General features: G+C 34.3%; 1 protein-coding gene across 1 annotated transcript; it reads right to left on the minus strand.

Moving 5' to 3' along the window:
- Positions 1-771: 771 nt before the first annotated feature.
- Positions 772-22,475, minus strand: LOC129945815 (N-acetylgalactosamine kinase). Its single transcript, XM_056055746.1, has 5 exons — positions 21,495-22,475; positions 21,263-21,433; positions 1,476-2,212; positions 1,194-1,389; positions 772-1,114 (listed from the first exon to the last, which is right to left on the minus strand). The coding sequence occupies exons 1-5, from the start codon at positions 21,635-21,637 to the stop codon at positions 913-915; spliced, it is 1,449 nt and encodes a 482-aa protein (XP_055911721.1). The 5' UTR covers positions 21,638-22,475; the 3' UTR covers positions 772-912.
- Between the last annotated feature and the right edge of the window lie 571 nt (positions 22,476-23,046).

Raw genomic sequence — 23,046 nt, forward strand, 5'->3', positions numbered from 1 at the left:
TTACTTCTCCCTAACAAACTTAAAGTTGAGAAGTAAAGTTATCAATCATACAATTGCACCTTTCTTATTGTTTGCAACTATTTTTCTTGCTCAGAAAATAAAATATTGGGTAAACTGATGTATTTGTGTTTTATTTTCATTTCCCACAATACCACTATGGCCCAGAACCAGATCAGGGTGGCACCGAGGTTAATATTCAGGCTCGCAAACTCATCGCGACATTCCTGGACCAACTTAGTTGAGGATGTGGCCGAGTTAATGGCTTTGACAGCTGCCTGACTGTCTGTAAGAGTCTCTTAGTAAATTGTTAAATATTTAGCAAATTGCTTACTAGTCAATTGTTAAACCCCTTAAATAAGTTGTTTAAAATGTTGTGCCAATATCTTTAATTTTGTTATGTTTTTTATTTGATGCATTTGAAGGTTATACCATTTTTTTTTGTTTGTTGTGGATCACCACCCACCTAATCTTATTCAAAGTTTTTTGTCTTAAAAATGAAAAAAACACCTAACTGTAATCGGCTAAAAACCTCAATTTCCAAGTTTCAACTCAATCAACCCAATGGCAGGGGCAAGGACAGACGGACGGCATTGGGAGACGTGTTTTTTAAAATCTCAATCGAAAGTAAAAATATTGTTCACAAACGGATAGAAGGAGTTCTCTTTTTCTTTTCTAGCTTCAAATCTATTCACTTGTATTTTGATTCTAATACTTTCTTATAAAATACCACTTAATACTGAAACAAAACAAATTTAAATAAAAATGCGAAAAATTTCTTAAGTTTCGTATAATTCAATTAAACTATTAAAAAAAATATCTGATATACAGTACACATATTTAGTTGATAACTTTTTTGAAAAATTTAATACCATTTATAATATCCTCATTGTTCTATAAATTCATCTAAATATTCTATATTTTCGAGGGAATATCTCTGGCACATGCCATTACTAATATCTCAGCACCATTTTGTGGAAAAGTTGCGAAAACTACATTTTCCAAATTGCTTTCATCAACTTTCGATAACTTCGAATAATATTTCATCTTGAGTAGTTCAATGTATTTCTTGGATGACTCAATAGACTCACACAAAGCCACAATGCATCCACCCCAACTGGATAAAAAAATATAAAAAATGTTAAGGACAATTCGATGGAATGTAATATAAATAACTGTAATTCAGTTGAACCTACCCTGCACCTGTTAAACGTGCTCCCACACCAGCTTCCTCTGATATTTCAATCAATCTGTCCAAACTCGGGTGCGAGCATTCATAGAGGTGTTTTAAACTTTGATGTGACTCTTGCATGAGTTTGGAAAGAGTGTCGACTTTTCCCCACGTCATTGTTGCCTCACAAGTTGAACGGAATATCTGCACTCTAAGTGATTCTGGAAACAAAGTTGCAGAGCATAAGGAATACAAAATAAATGTGAGTCTTTTAATAGAACAATTGTGTACATTAGAATATCCTTACCTTGGATAACGTGAAGGGCTCTTTGCCGTAATTTGAAGTGGCTCATTTTACGTGTGTTTGGTGTAAGGCAGTCATTTTCGAATTCTTTCTCAGAAACTTGCAGTTCCTGTAGAATATCTTCTCGGGTATAAATATCTTTGGATAATATCTTCGACGCCATAGCTTCGAGTTCATCTAGATGGCAGTTTAGTGCATTTTGTAGTTCAGCAAATCTTAGTATATTCTTCCAGTTTTCGAAATTCATTCGTTTGGCAAGGATCCGGCATCCCAAACGGCATTCTACAACCCTCTCGTTAAAGTCCGACGAAGCAGCTTTATTTTTTTCGGCAAGACTATTGGCAACGACGAAGCATGCATTCGGCGGCAATTGTATGGATGTGGTTTTGAGCTCAGGATAAAATTCAATAAATTGTGCACAACCTGCCTCGGCTAGGTATGCAATAGCTTGATCCATTCCACCTCCTTGGGTTCCGATATAACGTTCACAACTTGCCGATACAGATGCAAGCATTTTACGATTGAGTGAGGTTTTGTATACGAAAGAAGTTGCGAGGGTTGCAGAGCTAACTAATGCGCTTGAGCTAGAGAGTCCTGAACCATGGGGAATGTTGCCACTTAATGCAACATACATTCCGATTGAGCCCGAGTCGTTTATGTTCATATTTTCGAAAATGCCTTTTACTCCACATAAGTAGTATTTGTACCATTCTGGACCACCCTTTTCAGGGATGTCAATCCTAAAATGAAATGTTAATTATAAAAGCAAATAAGTTTATTTTCAAGTCGTTAAGGCTGTGATTTAAATGATTAGGTGGCCTTCTGTAAATAATGTTCCAAAATTATCACAATTTTTATGTGAAGTCTTAGAAAAAATTACATTAGAATATATTCTTCCAGGAATCCAAAATAATTGTCATTTATTTCTGCCATAAGGTCTAAATTTAAAAATATAGGGTTTTCAATGGGCAGGTTCAGAAAACATAGGATACTTCATTTGCAGTCAACTGCATTCCTTAAAAGTACATTTTCATCAAGCAACTAATTAGATTTTAAAGACTCATAAACTTCAAATTTGGAACTTAGCTTCAGTAACCTCTTCCTTCAGTACATCATACAAAAATTACCAAAAACATTATTGTCTACAAAACACTTCTTGCTCAAGCTACAAGTCCATTACGATTTGTATATTGTATTGTAACTGAATGTAACTTATTTGTGTTCAAATTAACAAGGAAACTCTTTACAAAAGCATTGAATGAAAGTGTGCTGAAAATAAATAAATCATAGAGTAATAAAGTTCAGCTTTGAGTTGAATGAAAACACATGATCAACTGTCATTTTGACAGAAGTAGACTTGACTTGATAGTTAGGGAGATTTTTCTTGAAGTTGCTTTAGTAAGAAGGTACGTTTTTGGCAGCTGGCCAATCAGATACTAGAAACTTGCCTAGCTTTCGAGTCACTTATGACGTTTGTACCTGCCTAATAAGAACATCCTCTATTTGGATTGCTGTCACTTTGTCTTCTTTCGATAAGTAAAAACTGCGCCGTTACTGAGATTGTTTATGGCCGTGATTGGTTGATATTGATGTGGACGGTATGTTTATTTTCAACGAAAAGGTGCGCAATCAACAAAAGAATCCCAATTTTGTTAGAAAAGTTTTAACTGTGTTAATTCTCGAAGAGGTGTTCAAAAATGTGATTTAATAGCTTTAGTATACGTGAAAAATAAGGTCATACTATAAGGATACAATTTTTATTAGTCTTTAATGTTAAAATTGGTCATGAAAATGATAGAAACATTCATAGACTTAAAAAAGATCAATTTAAATATTAAAACCCCTTATTGGAGAACGATTTTTGATTTAATCCGAAAACACAATACCTAGTAATAAAATTAATTTATATTTTTGATGTACATTTGAAATGTCAGCCGTTAATCCGAGTCAATTTAATTGAGGAATTTAATACAAAATTTCGATTAAAAACTAATTTAAATAAAATATACGAATGGGTTCCATGAACTTGCTTCTACATCTAAAGAGTTTGTTTAAAAATAGTTCTTATAATTTTAGATTTAAAAATATACCTGCAAAATAAGTTTGTCTATTAAAAATGTATATACCATCACTTTTTTCACAAAAAATCCTCATTTTTTGAAAATCATTAATGCGTTATTTTTCTTAAATTGATTTCTTAAATATTAAATGTTAAATTTTTCAATTTTGATTTAAAAATATTTATAGTGTGCAGTTATTTAAAACGTACTATTTTATGTACATTTTATATTTGATTTTCGTAAACAAAAATTAGCAAAATTAACGGTTCTTTGAGGGCTACCCTACCAATACAATCAAACGCCGTGACAAGCGTAACTACATCAATGCATTAAAACACTTTTCCTCGGTTTTAAAACAACGTGCAGCCGATGCCTTCTGAAGCGCCCGAACAAATTAATCCCCGAATCCGTACCGCACCTAGAAGAAAAGATGAGATCGTTGTCGCAATTAAAGCACTTAAGAACAACAAAGTGGTAGGACTTGATAGAATTCCCGCAGAGCTTTACAAGCAGCGCCAACGTCATCAAGCGAACTGCTTCAGCCGCTCATAAAAGAAGCCTGGACCACCGAAAGCTTCCCCGATGAGTGGAAGAAGGGAATTATCGTAAAGCTCCCAATATAAGGAGATCTAACAAAGTGCGAATGCGAAAACTGGAGAGGAATTTGCGTTCTACCTGTCGTCGTTGCCGAAAAAGTAGCAAAAGTCATACGGGATCGCATCAGAGAACACCTTGAGGCTACACTCGGTGCCGAACAAGCAGGATTTCGCGCTGGATTCTCCTGTATTGATCACACCCTGAAACATATGATGGATACAAGTGTCACGTTTTGCACCATGGTATGTTGTCAGATGATTTTGAAATCCGTAGCGGAGTCAAACAGGGCTGTATTCTGTCGCCAATATTGTTTTTGTGAGTGATAAGCGATGTACTTTGTCAGGTAGTGGAGGGATCCAATGGACTTTGAAATCCTATTTATAAAGCACTTGGATTACGCGGACGATGTTTGCTTACTCTCTCATTGGATCAAGGATCTCCATCAAATGACAACAAGTGTGGAGAGAGAAGCAGAAGTTGTGGGGTTGAAAATTTATTCCGGTGAAATAAAAATGATCAGCTCCGGAACCCAACCATCCTCTCAAATAAATATTTCCTATTATAACCGAACCGTTGGAAAATGTGAATAGCTTACAATACCTTGATAGTATCGTCCCCATCTAAGGTGGAACCGAACAAGACTTCATCTGCCGCATCAACAAAGAAAAAGCGGTGTTTGACATATGTTAAAGATGTATATTTATATTATTTTAAAGAAACATTTAAAACAAAATAAATCAAATATGCATAACATTTTAAATAAGATTTAACTACTATTGTGAATTACATAATATGATATTAGCCCAATATGACATTTCTTGTCAAACTAATCATTAATGTTATAATTATAAAAGTTAGCTTTTTAACCTTCTTGAGTAAAAGGAAGGTCAATTATTATTCTGATTATTATATTCGATTCAACCCGACATCATTTTTGTAAAATATATATTTTTTTTGAGAATTAAAGTAATTATAACGAAGTTTGAAAGAAATTGAGTTTTATTTTGTATCAATTGGAAATAAAGATAGAAATTTTAACTGGCGACAAGAAACATTGGTCCTTCGAGCCTTAAATTAGATTAAATTAATTAAAACAAAAAGAAAAGTGTGTAAATTTGTCTTTTATATAAAGTGAAATATACATATATATATACATATATATATATAGACATTTTTAAACTTTAATTTTTAAAATTAATAAGTTGTGCAAGAAAATTGCGTAAAACAAAAAACAATAAATTACAATTGACTATAAATTTAAATTATTTAAAAAGAACACAATTGTGCTGTGCAAATCGGGGCTCCCGCGACGCGTAATTAATTCCAAACTCAACTCTACAACATCCATCGAAGGCACACAAAGTAAGTCCTCATTTTTAAAGTATTTTTTTTTGCTCTTTTTTTTATTACATTTTTTAAATAACAAAAGTCCATTATGTCGTTTGGGGAGCTTCAAAAAGAAGTTTTGGCGCAATTAGAGCGCGACTTTTCTAATTTTAAGAAGACAGGCCAGGCTCGTCGAACGAGTAACTATTTGAAAACTCGCATGGAGCTACTTGAACAAAATTTAGAAAATGCCAAAAGATATCACGAGGAAATCGTTAGCGGGGGGAAGCTCGAAGAGAATTTTAAAAAAGAAGACATGATAGCGGTGTTCGATCAAATTCGCGCCATTTATCTCGAATATAGGACTGAAATGATGGATGGTTTAGACAAATTAAGTCCGTCCGCTCCACTTACGCCTACAGTGGGAGCACCTCCATCAACAGGCCTTCCATCAGCAACACACCAGTCACAGCCAAATGTCCTCAAGCTTCCTCCAATCAAACCTCCCACGTTCTCGGGGTCTTATACATCGTGGCGTTCCTATCACGATATTTTTACGTCACTTGTTCATAACAATCCTGGCTTGAACGAGATCCAAAAAATGCATTTTTTGAAAGAAAGTTTGACAGGCGATGCCGAACGTCTTCTGCATCATTTAGATCTTAGTTCTGGGAATTATGCAAAGGCATGGGATTTATTGAAAGAAAGGTATGATCATAAAAGAGTTTTGGTCAATTCTTATCTCAAGGTATTTTTTGGCCAACCTGTACAAAGTAAGGAATCTGCCGAAACCCTTAAAAGCTTACTTGACACAACAATCGAAGTTGTTCATGCTTTGGAAAATTTAGGATTACCAGTGAAGGACTGGGACACAATATTAATTTATATCCTCTTTCAAAAACTATCCGCCAAAACCCAACAGCTATGGGAAGAAAAGCTCGGCAATAACAAAGAACTCCCAACCTTCGCCGATTTTACTGATTTTCTTAAATCACGTTTTCGGACTTTGGAAGCTATTGTGCAGCAAGCCAGTTGCACTACACAGCCAAAGCCAGTCACGAAATCGCCTGTCACAGCTAAAACATTTCATGCTAAAACCCAAAAACAACAATTTAAAACGCAATATCAATGTCAAATTTGAAAAAAAGGACAACACTCGTTGATGAAATGTTATCGGTTTTTAAACATGGATGCGGTACAAAAGCAACAGGCTGTACAGCAAGCTGGAGTGTGTGAAAACTGTCTTGCTTACAGCCACAAAACTCGTTTTTGTTTAAGTAACCGGTCCTGTTATTTTTGTAACCAAAAACATCACTCTTTTTTGCACAACAATTTACACACACAAAACACGATTTCTAATCCTAGTAACTCAATTTCACAAAATTCAAGTTCTAATGCGAACAACTCAACACATTTTCAACAACGAAGTTCGCAACTTCAGAACCAACAGGTAGCCGTGAATCCAAATGCTCCTGCTTTCCAACCAACAGGCGAAAGTGTTCCTGGTTGCAATACCCGACACAATTTTTATGCGTCTCAAGTCCACGGTACTCAAATTTTATTAGCCACTGCGATCGTTAGAGTTAAATGTGAATATGGAAGATTTTCAGATCTCAGAGCACTAATTGACCCAGGCTCAGATGCCACCTTTATCTCTGAGTCAGCAGCAAGGCTTTTAAATCTCACCCAACACCAAACAAATGTTAATGTATCAGGGCTAGGGAAGGTCAGCAGCGGCATCAGTCAAAGTTACGTTAACATAATGTTTAAATCTAAACATTCGACGTTTGAAGGCGCAACCAAAGCGTACATTTTTAAATCGTTGACTGGCCTTCTTCCGACCCACAAAATGATACCACACAATTATGATCATCTGGCTAATTTGCAGTTAGCAGATCCTGAATTTTATGTTCCCGCTCCAATCGACATACTTTTCGGCTCAGATGTTTATCCGGACATTATATTACCGGAAATTATTCGCAGCGAGCACGTAGTCGCTCCCATTGCACAAAACACCCAATTGGGGTGGATTATATTGGGTAAGAATCCTGAAGTTACTCCAAAGTCGATCCGAAGTTTCTTCCAACACATTGATCTCGATACACAAATCCGAAAATTTTGGGAGATTGAAGAACTTCCTTTCGTGATTCGAGCTTCAGAAGAGGATATTGCCTGCGAAAAGTATTTTAATGAAACAACCAAGCGATTATGTGATGGGCGGTACGAAGTGAATCTTCCATTTAAAGTAGGATTTCATCCTGAACTAGGATCCAGCAAAGAAATGGCAACTCGACGTTTTTTATCTTTGGAACGACGATTTGAAAGGGACCCAAAATTGCAAGAAAGTTACAGCCAATGTATCATGGAATACCTCAGTTTGAAACAAATGGAAGAAGTAGACGTAAACGACCCAATTTTGAAAACCCCTTTTCACTATTTTCTTCCTCATCATGCTGTATTTAAAGAATCGAGTTCTACCACAAAATTAAGAGTCGTTTTTGATGCAGCCTCAAAAACCTATGATGGTACATCCTTAAATCAACACCTGATGACAGGTCCTAAACTTCAAAAGAACATTGTTGACATAATTTTAAAATGGCGAGCATTCAAATTTACAATAACAGCTGATATAGAGAAGATGTATCGCCAAATTTTTGTGCAAGAACTGGATAGATACTATCAACTCATTATTTGGCGTGAAAATCCAAAGCAACCCATCAAGGTCTTTAAACTGAAGACGGTCACTTTTGGCACGGCTTGTGCGCCTTATTTGGCCATTCGTGTCCTACACAAAGCCGCTGATGATGAGTCTGAAAGGTATCCAAAGGGAGCTCTTGCGGTTAAAAGTGAGATGTACGTAGACGATTTCATCAGTTGAGGAGATTCTATAGACGAAACTCGTATAAAACGCGAAGAAACACGAAATCTTTTGGCGTCTGCAGGCCTCAAACTTCGGAAGTGGACGTCCAACTGCAAAGATCTTCTGCAAGACTTACCCAAAGAAGATTGTGAGATAACTTTTGAAGTGCCTTTTCAATCAAAAGATCATGTCAAAACATTAGGCATAAGATGGAATCCACAAGAAGACTCATTTTCGTTCAAAAACTTTCAACAGGAAACCGATGAAGTGACAAAAAGGACAATGCTATCAGCAATTGCAAAACTTTTTGATCCGCTTGGCTGGATTGCGCCATGTGTGATCAAAGCCAAGATCATAATGCAAAAATTATGGTGCAGAGGAACCGATTGGGATGAACCCATTTCATCAGATCTTAAAGAAGAATGGCAAGTTTTTCAGAAGGAATTGCCTTTAATACAACACGTTAAAATCCCACGGTGGATAAATACACACAATACACAGAAATCGGTGGAATTTCACGGTTTTAGTGACGCGTCGGAGAAGGCTTATGGAGCAGTTGTCTTCATACGTGTCCTTGATAATGCCGAGAATATTCTATTAAATTACACAAAAGAAGTTCTGGATGTCTCGAACGCAAAGGTATATGCATGGTCAGACTCAATGATTACGTTGGCTTGGATTAAAGCACAACCTTCCAAATGGACAACGTTTGTCAGTAACAGGGTTGCTGAAATCCAACGATTAACAAACTGCGATATTTGGAAACACATTCCAACAGACCATAACCCAGCTGATTTAGCATCTAGGGGCGTTTCACCTTCAGCGTTGGGAACACAAGACCTTTGGTGGATAGGGCCCTCATTTTTGCGAGAAAAGTGGCAATTTGAAATACCCGTACAACCATCTACTCTCGAAACCGAAATTGAAAGGCGAACGGAAAAGAAACAATGCTTAGTAGCCAACTCTGATGAAGCAGATGATGACATTAACAGATGTATACTAAGGTGTTCGCGACTATCAAAGATCATCAGAGCAATTGCATTCTGTTATCGCTTTAAATGGAATTGCCTTGCAAAAAGACGAAAAACATTAAGGATTTCAGGAGAATTGAATGTTCATGTTCACTGCAGAACTGAGTGAATTAGAGAATAAAAATACAATTCCCAAATCCTTGTTATCTCTTAATGCGTTCATCGATGGTAATGGGTTACTTCGTGTGGGTGGCCGACTCGAGAACACACTACTTTCATATAACCAGCAACATCCGATCATTCTAAAACCCAATTACCACTTCTCTGAACTAGTAATGCGAGATGCACACAATAAGACCCTACACGGAGGAAATCAGCAAACTGCGGCCTTCATTCGTATGACTTACTGGATCACAAGACTTAAGCAACACGTAAAAAAACATATACATAATTGCCCAATATGTTTCAGATACAAAAAAAGGAGTCTACAACAACTCATGGGAAGCCTGCCAGCACCACGAGTACGAATATCCAGACCATTCACCCATACAGGAGTTGATTACGCCGGTCCTATAGAAATTAAAACATGGAAAGGAATAGGAGCTAAAACTTTCAAAGGATATTTTGCCATTTTTATTTGCCTGTCTACCAAGGCAATCCACCTCGAAACAGTGTCAGACTTGACAACACAGGCATTCCTAGCAGCTCTTCGTCGCTTCACCTCACGCCGAGGCATTTGTGCCCAAATTTATAGCGACTGCGGCACGAACTTTGTGGGAGCTAATCGCGAATTAGCCCGTATGCTAGAAGAAGCTAAACACGATTGGAAAGAAATCGCAGGGACTCTAGCTAATTCAGGAACAAACTGGAATTTTATTCCTCCAGCTTCCCCTCACTTTGGTGGTCTTTGGGAAGCTGGTGTGAAATCAGTTAAACACCATCTAAAACGAACCACAAGAGATGAGAGGTTAACTTTCGAGGAACTCTACACACTTCTCACGCAGATCGAAGGCTGTTTGAATTCCCGACCTCTATGCCCTCTATCGGATAATATCGATGATCTAGACTATTTAACACCAGGACACTTCCTAATTGGCGAACCCTTGCTCACAATTCCTCAAAAGGACAAAAACGTAGCAAAAATGGAACGGAGAATACCTTTCACGATTGCAACAACGACCAAAATGGACGAAAAGGGAAGCTGAACCTAAAGTTGGAAGTCTTGTTTTGGTCAAGGATGAAAGACTTCCGCCATCCCAATGGGCATTAGCAAGAATAACCGACACACATCCGGGAGCTGACGGACTAGTCCGAGTGGTAACGCTAAAAACAAAATCTGGAATTATGAAACGGCCTATCACGAAAATCTGTTACCTACCGTGTAACACCTCGACCGATGAAAACACCCTAATTTAAATCAATAATAATAATAAAAAAAAAAAAATTCTTACGAAAAATAGTTGATTTCAAATATATTAAAATCATCAAAATGATCAAATACTCCACACAACACAACACAACACCACATTTAAATCATTTACAGTCCACTCAATAAATCTCAAAAAAGAAAACATTCAACCAGTTCAAAGAATCCATAAAATTAGAATTCGAAATAGAATTATTTGAAATAAAATGTAACAAAATCAAAATCTCAAAAAAAAAATTAAAAAAAAAAAATAAAAAAAACTCATTATAATATTTTTTTTTTAAATTTATTAAATATAATAATTTTAATACACAACACAATAAATTCAAATAAATAAATTAAAAAAAAAAAAATAATTAAATTTAACTACACCACACCACCAGCAAATTCATCGATGAAATCCCTTCGGCAAATCCATCAAACCCCGTCGGCAAAAACACAATCCAATCGCCGTCGGCTTTTCAGTTTTTTTATATTTTATATAAATATTTACACAACACAACAAGATTACAATTTTATACTAATTTTCACAAAATTTTAAATCAACAACACAACACAATGGAAAATTATTTAAAACATTTTTTTTTTACCGCTAAAAATTATCACACAACACTAAAAATTAATTAATTATTTTATATTTTTAAATCAAATTGAATTCAAAACGAATTCAGACCAAAATCCGATATGACGTCATCAACGTTGGATAACATCGGCAGCCATTTGCAATTATTTGCATTGTAAAATGACACACATTCATCACCCGAAATCGAAATCGTAAAAAAATACGCTACCGAAACACGTAAGCACACGCACACACGCACACACAAAATTTTAATAATTAAAAACAAAAAAAAAAGAGTCCAAATAAATAAAATTTATAAAATTTATAAATAAAATTAAATTATAATAAATATAAATATAAATTAAATAAAAATGAAAAACATAATAAAAAACACCAAACCACATCCAACCCGCGCTTTATGCGGATACGACAGCAGCAGCAACGACAGCAGCAGCAGCGACAGCAGCAGCAGCAGCGACAGCAGCAGCAGCAGCGACAGCAGCAGCAGCAGCGACAGCAGCAGCAGCAGCGACAGCAGCAGCAAACACTTTACACAACACTCAATCACTTTGATGTTTTTCATAATTTATTATTATCAATATAAAAATAATAATCATTGGCAACCGCACTACCAATTTATAATAATAATAAATTTGATAATAATATAATATAATTTAATAATAAAAAAAAAAAAAAAAACATTTTTTTTCTTACACACGCCCGGCACGAGAAATACTAATAAATTAATACAAAAAAATATAATTTAAAACACTGCGCACAATAAACATAACGATCGACCGCGACCCGACATCAATGAAAATCGATTTACGTTTAAAGACGATCGTCAATAGACCACGGCGAATTCAATAATGTGCATTGGTACAGAGAAAACAACAACAAAAACAACAAGAACATCGTACAGTAACCTTGAATGGGCAACGGTTGTAAAAGCTCATTGAATGAAATCAATAAGGAAAACTATGAGTGCAGGTGTTATGCACTAACATAAACTGTTATTTTTTGTTGTTAACCTTGAACTTGTTTGTCTTGTTTTATGTTACTCTAATAATTTTTTCTCTTTGCATGTTCTTATCAAAGAAAGTTAGCAACAATTTGGGGGTACTTACGCATCGAATAAAAATATGCCAGGGCCGGATTGGACACTTACATCAAGGCGCCAATTTGCGAACATCGTTCACCGGGGCGGAGAATGTTTGACATATGTTAAAGATGTATATTTATATTATTTTAAAGAAACATTTAAAACAAAATAAATCAAATATGCATAACATTTTAAATAAGATTTAACTACTATTGTGAATTACATAATATGATATTAGCCCAATATGATATTTCTTGTCAAACTAATCATTAATGTTATAATTATAAAAGTTAGCTTTTTAACCTTCTTGAGTAAAAGGAAGGTCAATTATTATTCTGATTATTATATTCGATTCAACCCGACACCATTTTTGTAAAATATATATTTTTTTTGAGAATTAAAGTAATTATAACGAAGTTTGAAAGAAATTGAGTTTTATTTTGTATCAATTGGAAATAAAGATAGAAATTTTAACTGGCGACAAGAAACATTGTGGTCCTTCGAGCCGGAAGCCGGAGCCAATGTTTCTTGTCGCCAGTTAAAATTTCTATCTTTATTTCCAATTGATACAAAATAAAACTCAATTTCTTTCAAACTTCGTTATAATTACTTTAATTCTCAAAAAAAATATATATTTTACAAAAATGGTGTCGGGTTGAATCGAATATAATAATCAGAATAAAATAATATAAATATACATCTTTAACATATGTCAAACAAGCGGCGTTCGGTACGTTGTGGAAAATTTTGAGAAATACATATGTAACTCTATCAGCTTAAGTAAAGCTACGACTGTTTTGCTCAAATGTCGAATCTGTGCTTCTTTGTGGGTGCAGAACTTGGAAGGTTCCTTCACCCATTACAAGAAAGCTGCAAACATTCGTGAATAGAAGTCTTCGTAACATCCTAAGGATTTTCTGCCAAACCGTATATCAAATAAGTTCCTTCACAGGAACAGGCCAGGAACCTATAGACTATATTACGAAGGCGTAAATGGCAATTGATTGGACGCCTCTAAAAGGTAACGACTGCATTGCAGGTCAAGCAATGCAGTAAGATCCGCTCACACAAGAAGGAAGAAGTGCTGGACGACCGAGAAGGGGGGGGGGGCATTTGTAAGTAATTTAACGATATTCAACAAAAAAACCGTTGTCTGTCACAACAACAAAAATGTTTGTATTCTCAAATTTTTAAATTTGAAAAAACTTTAAGTTATGCTTCAAATTATTTTAATATACATACATACATACTTATATTCTGACAGAAAAAGCAAATATTCAGATTTTGAAAAAAAAAATCCTTGAAGAAGAGATCACTAATTTTATATATTCTGAGAAAACAGGAAACTCGTAATCAATTCCATCTTATTTTATTGACGTATGTACATATACATATAGTGTAAAGCTTTCTTAAGGTGTTTTTTTTTTATTTCAAAATGTATAATCTATTCAATACAAAAACATTTATGATCTTAAAATATTAAAAAATCTCAACTTTTCGAGGTGAATTTGCATTGAATGATCTAGAACTGAGATTTACACATGAATTTAAGAATATATTTTTAATTTTGAATATCTCGTAAATTGAAGTAAGAAAACATTTGTTCCTTACTTAGTTTGTTTGTTTTTACAAAATTTTGTACTTACTTACTTTGTTTGTTTTTACTTTTTAGAGAAATTATGTAGGTACCTAAAGGCACCTATTTCTTGAAATTTAAGAAACAAACAATAAATAGTATTGATAGTCCAAGAGCCCACGGCCGCCAGACGTTACTAATTTTCTGAGTAACAAAATGTATCGTACAGAATAGTGTTAGTGTATACTTTGAAGGTATACATACTTGTTAGGTTGGGACGGCGGCCAATTTACCTGTACCAGGTACTAAAGGTACAAAAAAAAACTCTTACTTTTCTTAAACCCTGAGTGATAATTTTTGTATATATTTTACACAATTTCATACAAAATTTAAAATCAATATTGAAAGACAGTTTTCGTCGGCGGTAATTTCCGCCAGACACTTTAAAGTTTGCGAAGAAAATGAGGTAAGTTTTCTTAGAGTCTGAGTCTTTATTTTTATACATGATAAACTATTTCAACACACTTTGCAAACAGCCAGACAAATTGTAGGAGCCAAATATCCCCCAGACTAGCATTTAATTCTATAAAAAAATATTTATTCAAGTTCTTCTACAAGATATCAAGAAGTTTGTAAAGAAAATATTATAAACGAATTAATTCAAGATTAGTTAGTTTGCTAATTAATAAGTGTATTGTAATTTTCAATTTTCGTCACCGTTGATATTTGATAACTCGTCATCCAGCCAATCTTTGTATTGAATGTCTAAGTCATCATCATCGTCATCAAGATCAGCATTACTTGTCTCTGTAAAAACATGTAACGTAATAAAGAATGGAATAGCTATACATTTATAAAAGACATTTTTTTAGAGAAATACCTGAGTTTTTGTCAAGCGATTCACTGACGAAAGCTGATAATTGATCTCCATCGAACCAATTGAATTGATACTGGTTGTCTTCTAACTTCCATCCATCTCTCAGGCCTGAATATACCAAGCGTCTTCATGTGAGCATTATTCCAGAGACTAGCGATGTAATTTGCTCTCCGAAACTGCTGTCGAAGTTCCGTCTTACACGGTGGTAAGTTGCTCGCATCAAAGTTTTTAATATTTTTCCGGACAAACTCTTCATTTACGTCGGAAGCAGTGTAAGTCTTGATAAACAATTGAAGCCTTGTAGCATCTATATCAATGACTCCGGCTACGTTGTAAACATCAGAAATAAATTTCTGAATGGTATTGAAGGTTTTTTTTTCAAGTTTAATATTACTCAACAATTCCAACTCGCCGAATCTGGCGAATGCTTCTTGGTACTCTTCGTTTTTTTCTAAGAATATTAAATGGCCTTTGTTTACCTTTCTTGAAAAAAGCTGGGTTATAATCACAGCCAGTAATCGAATGAAAGCCTGGTAAACTTCGAGATAAACACGGTCCTAAATTCTCGTAAATTTTTTAAACATCAATTGTTCAATATCGAGAAGGAATTTTTCAACTGGCTCTGAGGCTGCTTCACCAGACGAAATATTTATTAAAAAATCTTTAGGTACTTCCACGCCAAATGGATTGATAAACTGATCAAAGGTATCAATAAAGTTTTGTAATTGCTTGGTATTTTTTTTCAAATTATGATTTGCTAGCTCTGCTGTGACATCTTGTTTCCTATGCAAACCCAAATCCTAATAAACATAACTGATTATAGTTGATCTTAGATCATGGCTGAGAGCCCATCGTTGACGTGCTGAGATTGATTTAGTGAACTGTATTATACCTGTGAGACTCCTCGCTGCATCTGCGTTGATTGTTTGTTTTAGAACTTATTAAATGTTTTGGAGCTAATAGTTTTTTATTTTGTATAATAAAAAATTTTATCTCTTTATCAAATATTTGTATAAGCTTAAGTTCTAAATTGCGCGGTGTAAAATTATTGTTGCTATTTTCTTTATCAATTTCCTCTAATAATTCCACATAATATCTATTGAGGTAAGTCAGAAAAAAGCAGCATCCTTTTTTAATTACATTTTCTTCAACAAAATTACATATTTCTTTAAAAGCTCCTTGATGATATTCACGAAGAGTTTTAGTTGTTTTTTTATTTGAAGATGCCTTGTATGAAAAGTTTAATTAACAATTATTATGATAGTAGACTTTTAGTCCTGGATAATTTGTTACTTTATTAACTTACTCTGTAAAATTTTCATACTCTAGACCTATTCTAGACAGAAAATCTTTTTTATTAGATGAAAATAAAGGCAATCTTTTGATCGAAGTTTTTTTTGTTTTTTGATCACAAAATATACAAGTAGCATAGTTTGGAGCAATACTTACATCACTTTCAGTCGACGTATTAATTTCAGAAGAGGAAGTAACATTTTCCAGCACTACATTATTTGCTTGTGAATATAGGACGGGTCAATTAACTCAGGTATAATATTTGGCTCAGGTATTGTTTCGGAATCCGGTATAAAAGAAGTTTCTGGACTTAGAGATTGTGAAATGGAAGATTGTGGCTCAGTACACTGTGTATCAAACTCAGATCTTGATAAACACGCTGCTGATTGATTCCTGTAATATTTGATGAATTTTCCTCTGGAGTAGTCTTTTCTGTACGTCTAGATTTTAGCAAATAATATTTTTTCATTAATCCTGTAAATGATTTGTAACACTGTCTATGATAACAACTTTCAAACAAATCACCCGGCAAAACAACATCCTTAAATTTGAGGTTATGTTCTTTCCTTTGTTTTGAAATTGTTCGAAACTTTTGCAATGTCTCTTTTGTAAATAATGTTAAATTCACATCAGAACTATTACAAAAAACACAGTTTAATGACTTTGCCATGATATTCTTTATTTTTATTTACATTATATTTGTAGCCGAAAAGTTGCACTGAACGAAGTAAATACAACTGAATATTATACAGAGTATACCGACAAAGGAGGAAATAGGCGCACGTATACATATATCTCTCTCGCTTGAGCGTACGAATATTTATCTTACACTCATAATCTAAGCGAGATTTTAAAAATGTCTGGGGGATATTTGGCTCCTACAATTTGTCTGGCTGTTTGCAAAGTGTGTTGAAATAGTTTCCAAAATATCATGTATAAAAATAAAGACTCAGACTCTAAGAAAACTTACCCCATTTTTTCACAAACTTTAAAGTGTCTGGCAGAAATTACCGCCGACGAAATCTGTCTGGCAATATTGATTTTAAATTTTGTATGAAATTGTGTAAAATATATACAAACATTTTGTTTGTACCTTTAGTACCTGTATGTATAGTATGTAAGTATGTATACCTTCATAGTATACACTAACACTATTCTGTACGAAACATTTTGTTACTCAGAAAATAAGTAACGTCGGGCGTGCCTGGGCTCTTACTCTATGATTACTTTTTGATCAAAATATTTTCAAAATGCCATGCAAAACAGTCATTTTTTAAGAATATTTCCTTTAATATCAGCTCAAATCTATGATTTAGCCTTAGCAGACTGAAAATGGTAGTAATACTCTAGACTGCAGGAAATTGCACAAGAAGAAAAAGCATATAAGATTAGATTAGATTAGATTAGATTGGTTTAATTATTTTTTCAATGAATAAATTCATAATTTACAATAACAAAAAAGCATGGCATTTTGCCGTCTGCCTAGTTGACAAAACATGAAAATTTTACATAATATGAAAATTTGATTGAGCAATAATTCGTATGTATTTTTGCAATATATTTATAAAAAAAAAAAGATTAGTCTATCTTAAAAGCTTTCATTTATGATTTTGTTTCTAATCATGTTCGAATGAACAACGGCGAGATTCCTGTTTCTAACATGATAACGTAGTTAGGTGTGCTACGCGGAAGCTGGAAGATTCTTTTGCAGTAGTATCGTAGAAGTTTTTCCACCGTATCGTACTGCCTTGTACCCCATGTCTGAGCTGCGTAGAAAAAGATTGACGCTGATATCGCTTCAAATAGTTTGAATTTACTGCTGTTTGATATACTTTTGTTATGAAAGCATTTATTCCATGTAGCACTGATTGGGCATTTTGCTTTTATTAATTTTTCCTTCAGATGTTTTTCCATACTCAGATTTTGCGTGAAAGTAACTCCTAGATATTTGAATTCCGTTACAACCTCTATATTTTCTCCATTATAATGCCATTTTTCGTTTGCACATTTGCGGCCTCTTCCACTTTTGAATATTAAAATCTTGGATTTGTCAAGGTTAACTATCAGATTCCAAACTCGACAGTATTCGAATAATCGGTTAATCATCAACTGCAATGATTCAGAAGAGGCTGCCAACAGTACAATATCGTCTGCAAACATCAATAGTTTTATTATCATCCCCGCGTACTCTACTCCACATGGCAGAATGTCAACCAGATCATCAATGAACATGGTGAACATGCTTGGGCTCAATGTACAACCTTGCCTGACTCCCGATTGTGTTTTGAATTCTTCCGAAAGCGCTTCACCATTCCATACTGTACTTGTTGTGTCGTCGTAGAGATTCTGTATGACTCTTCCAAACTTCCATGACATACCTTTACTATATAGCTTATAAAATAGAGCCTTTCTATCGATCATATCGAAAGCAGCTCTAAAATCCACGAAGAAGGCATATGCGAAGGAATGTTTCAGCTATACATCTAAGGGTAAAAATTTGATCGATCGTTGAATATCCACTTCTAAATCCTGCCTGGTACTCCTTCAGTAGTTTGTCGCTATCAATCCATTTGTTGAATCGTTTGTGTAGTATTAGTGTAAATATCTTGTATGAAGCATTTAGGAACGATATACCTCTGTAACTAGCTGGTTCGGCACATGTTTCCTTTCTTGTGAATCGGAAAAATAATCGATTCCTTGAATTCATGTGGTATAGTCCCGGTTTCCATGATATTGTTAAATATGAAAGTTAGCCTTGTGAGTAGTTCTGGTGTCCCATACTTATAAAATTCAGCTGATATGCCATTCGAACCTGCAGCTTTTCCATCTTTAAGCTTCGTTACAGCTGATATTACTTCTTGGCTACTAATTGTAGCATCAAGAACACCACATTCATAGGCTGGTATAGCGTATTCCACCAAAGGTGTCTCATGTACTGGATTCAACAGTTTCTCAAAATGAGCTGCCAGAAGGCTTGGACTCAAGTTCGTTTGGATTGAAAACCGTTTGCCATTCAGCTGTCTTGCCAAGTTCCAAAAATCTTTTGAGTTTTTGCATAGCGCTAATCGTGTTGATTCAGCTTCATAGAAAACAGCCTTTTTTTGTTTACATATTGCTTTGTACGCCTTATTAGCCATCAAATACTGGTGTCTGAAATAGTCCTCATTTGAGGTCCTATACGCTCTTAACCATCGTATCCGATAAGCTAGTTCCATTTTGAATTCTTAAACCGTATGTATCGCATAGTTCAATAAGCTTCAGTCCTCTTGCATTAACAATAATGTCCTTCGAATTTTGTTCAATTCCCAGGATCTCATTTTCATTTCCCGCTTGTCTTCCTGTCCTCGCATTCATATCACCCACCACCAGCAAGTTAGATGTTTTACCTCGAGTTATTACACCTTCTAGTTTTTTAAAATCGTTATTCCATTGATTGCAGTTGATATAAGTCGGCAGGATTCGGAAACATTTTTCTTTGTAAAACAGTTCAACAAAAATAACGCCTTCATATACATACTTTAAATTCGCAACACATATTTTAAAGATTTTTTTTTTAATCCGAAGAAGCAACCTCCACTAGCTCTTCCCCTTGATTGTGCTCTAACAGCTGGTACTAATTTAAATTCAAAATTCCTAAATTTATTTTCAAAATTCGTATAATTATTTCCATAATAAATGTCTCATATAAAAAAACAAAATCAAATTGATTAATATAAAAATCTACAAACAAAGTCTTATTGGTTAATCTTGCAACATTATAAGAAAGAATTGTATAATTAAAAGATTCTAAAGCATTTTCATTTTTTCTAATTTTAATTAAACTATTTTTATGGCAGACGGCATTACAATCAAACATGTCTCGTGTGAACACCGCTTGAAGTTTGAGAAGCTTCTGTTGACTTGTCATTAGCCTATAAGATTCTGTTTTATTTTTGCAGAAAAAAGATGAAATTTTTTTCATTTTCTGGATTTTTGCATCTATATTTTTCGGGAAAAAGCAACACAATTTCCAATTTCTGTTCAAAATGCTCCCAAACCCGCTCAAAACTATTGCATTTTAGCTCTTAAGTAGGGAATATTAAGAAAACTATTACAAAAGTTATTAATGTACGTTTTAAATTTAATTTTTGATATTGACGCGTATTTAAGAAATCGAACTTGAAATAAAAAAAAATCATTTTTTTTTAAATCCAAAAAATAAAATTTGACATTTTTGATAATCACGTCATATTGGACAATATAAGAGCTTGTGCAGAAAAAATTCATTGAAATCGGTTTGTTAGTTCTGGAGAAAACCTAAAGTCCGTTTTTTTTAGAATGCAATACTTGCCATTTATTTTATATATGTACATCGGATCTAAAAATACGAGCTAACAAGACTATAGACATATAAATTTAAAATATTGATACTTGTTTTTAAATTATTTAATCGATATTTTTATAAACAATTCTCTAGCCACTTGCATTCCTTCCCTTAAATAATTCAAACATTGTACCCGTTCTGCTAGAAATGCCCATAAGTTTACCCTTGATCTCAATTTCGGTCGTACTGTTAAGTACAGATATTCTTGCTTTCTCACTACACGAATGTGGAATGCTTTACCAGGCTCAATATTTCCCACTCATTACAATGTGCACACATTCAAAACCAATGTGCATCGGTTTCTTCTTTCTAATCCTTTCCTCATTCATAACCTATTTAGTTCGCGCACAATATAAAAATAAAATCATTCAATTTTAATTCTGGATAAATTGTTTGTACCATGAAACTAATATTTACACATCCTACGAGGAGTGCCATAAATTTTTGTTTAAAGCCTTATCTCGTCAAACAAATTGCAACACCCAAGTGTGCTATTTTGAAATTCATAAAATATTTATTACGATTTAACAAATTTTCTTTGTCGCAAACTAGTAATGTTTATGTTAAAGACTTTTATCATTGATAGAAGATATTTGGGTTTATAACTTAATAAAATAAGTAAACTAACTCAACCGCACATACATAACTCACACACACTAATGATACAAAAATTATAAATTCAAGTGTAACAGCTTTTTGATCTTCTATTTTGTGTAAAATTCGTATAAAATTCCCATAATCGACCCATTTACATCATTTAAATTTTAAATAACCCACCTGAATGATTTAAGGTCGCATTTGTAATTATCGAAAATTACATCAATATTTCGCAAGTACAAGAAGTTATTCGCCTTGGTGAAGCCCACTGCTAGAAGAATAGATTGCTCAATTGCCATCGGTAGAACCGGATATCCGCAATAATCTACATGTTCTCCAATTATATTAACTCTGCGAATGATGAAATAATTAATTTTCTAATATTTTCAAATTTGTTTCCACTTTAATTCACCTCCCTGGAACTCGAACATAGAATTTGGGTTCTTCGTCGAACTCTTTAACATAGAACTTTCGAAGTTCTTGCAGTCGAGAATAGCACCCATGTGATTCATTTAATTCTTTCACTGTCACACAGGTGGCAGTATTTTCACTCATAATTGACGTTTATTATTTATCTGTCAAGCCTCAGGCAATTCAATTGAAAATTAATGCACTACGATTTATACACTCAATAATGAACTTTAAAACAGGTTTGAAATATCACTCTTCAGACCAACAACACACCGACAGATCAGAAGGCTTTAAGCACAGCTCAAGAGAATAAACAAAATGCAAATAATCAATTGAAATCAAAACATAATATCAAGTAAAATAACTGCACAAACTATCTTCTGCCAGGCTAGCACGCTAGGAACTTAATCGTCGTCGTTCTGTGGAGCAGTTTAGATGTATGACTGGTCGGCGGCAGGCAAATTGCCACTTTGGCAGATGAGCTAGAAAAAACACTCTACGAATGCGAAGCGGCTGCGGCGCGTTGGGTGTTTTGGTACTTCACTGAATGACTGATAAGACGGGTTCGATTGTCTCTGCTCTACTTTGGCTTGATATGGCTTGAGATCTTAAGATGATATCAAATTTATCAGACAAACAACACATATAATAATAAGACGGGCACGGCCCTACTTTATTCGCGAACAGAGACGTCAATTGCTTGTCGCTTCCTCACGACCCGAACCCGATACCGACTCGAGTTGCACAAAGTACTGATAAACATTTTTCTCAAAACAAACAATTTCGTTTCATCATCTCCTCGGCTGCTCTTTAAAGAGTTTCTATTTCTTATCTTCGAGACGTTGTTCCTGCTGCCTTCGTCGTCGTTGCCTGTGTTTACATTTTTCTTCTTCTAATTTTAAGAATATTAAGATGAAAATGGAGAACGAAGATTAAGGAAGGAAAAAACAAAAACACACCACTCCAACAACGTAGTGGAAATCATCGGAAATGGCTGGCGGAGGAGAGGTGATTTTGCGCAATGGATTTTTTATGAATGAAAGAATTCGATTTCGATACTTTTATGTCATGAGTGCGTTCTGGCACTGATTGTGTTCGGCCTTTGTATATGAAGGTTCGGCGGATATGGAAGCAACGCATTTTTCGTCAAGGTCAAAACAAAATGCACCTGATTCTGGAATTGAATGTTCGAAATAAAGTTGCATCACATTTCCGTACAGATGGCAGTATTGCAATGGGTTTGGGTCTTAAATTTAATGAAGAGCTTCACAAGCTTAACGAAAGATGGCCTTAATGTGGAAAAATTGCACAGTGGTTCGCTTATGCTTTAAAAATGAAAAAAAAAGAGGCTAAAATGTGACCCACTTGATGATAACTTCCCATCCCGTTCAAATAAATCTAATGGAGATATAAATCCTTCGTACGTAACACCCTTCAAACCTCATTTGTTTACATTGTCATTGGAAATGTCATAATTTAAAGGAGAAATGTAGATAGATTAGATAGATAGATTTATTGATTTATCAAGAAAAATTTAACAAAATCATTATGTT

Source organism: Eupeodes corollae, chromosome 2 (genome assembly GCF_945859685.1).
Source record: "Eupeodes corollae chromosome 2, idEupCoro1.1, whole genome shotgun sequence".
Lineage (NCBI taxonomy): Eukaryota > Metazoa > Arthropoda > Insecta > Diptera > Syrphidae > Eupeodes > Eupeodes corollae.

Coding starts and splice junctions, on each gene's coding strand:
- LOC129945815 (XM_056055746.1), bottom strand. CDS start 21,637: ATGAGTGAAAATACTGCCACCTGTGTGACAGTGAAAGAATTAAATGAA. Junction 21,434..21,494: donor TATGTTCGAGTTCCAGGGAG/GTGAATTAAAGT, acceptor CATCATTCGCAG/AGTTAATATAATTGGAGAAC. Junction 1,115..1,193: donor GCACGTTTAACAGGTGCAGG/GTAGGTTCAACT, acceptor TTTTTTATCCAG/TTGGGGTGGATGCATTGTGG.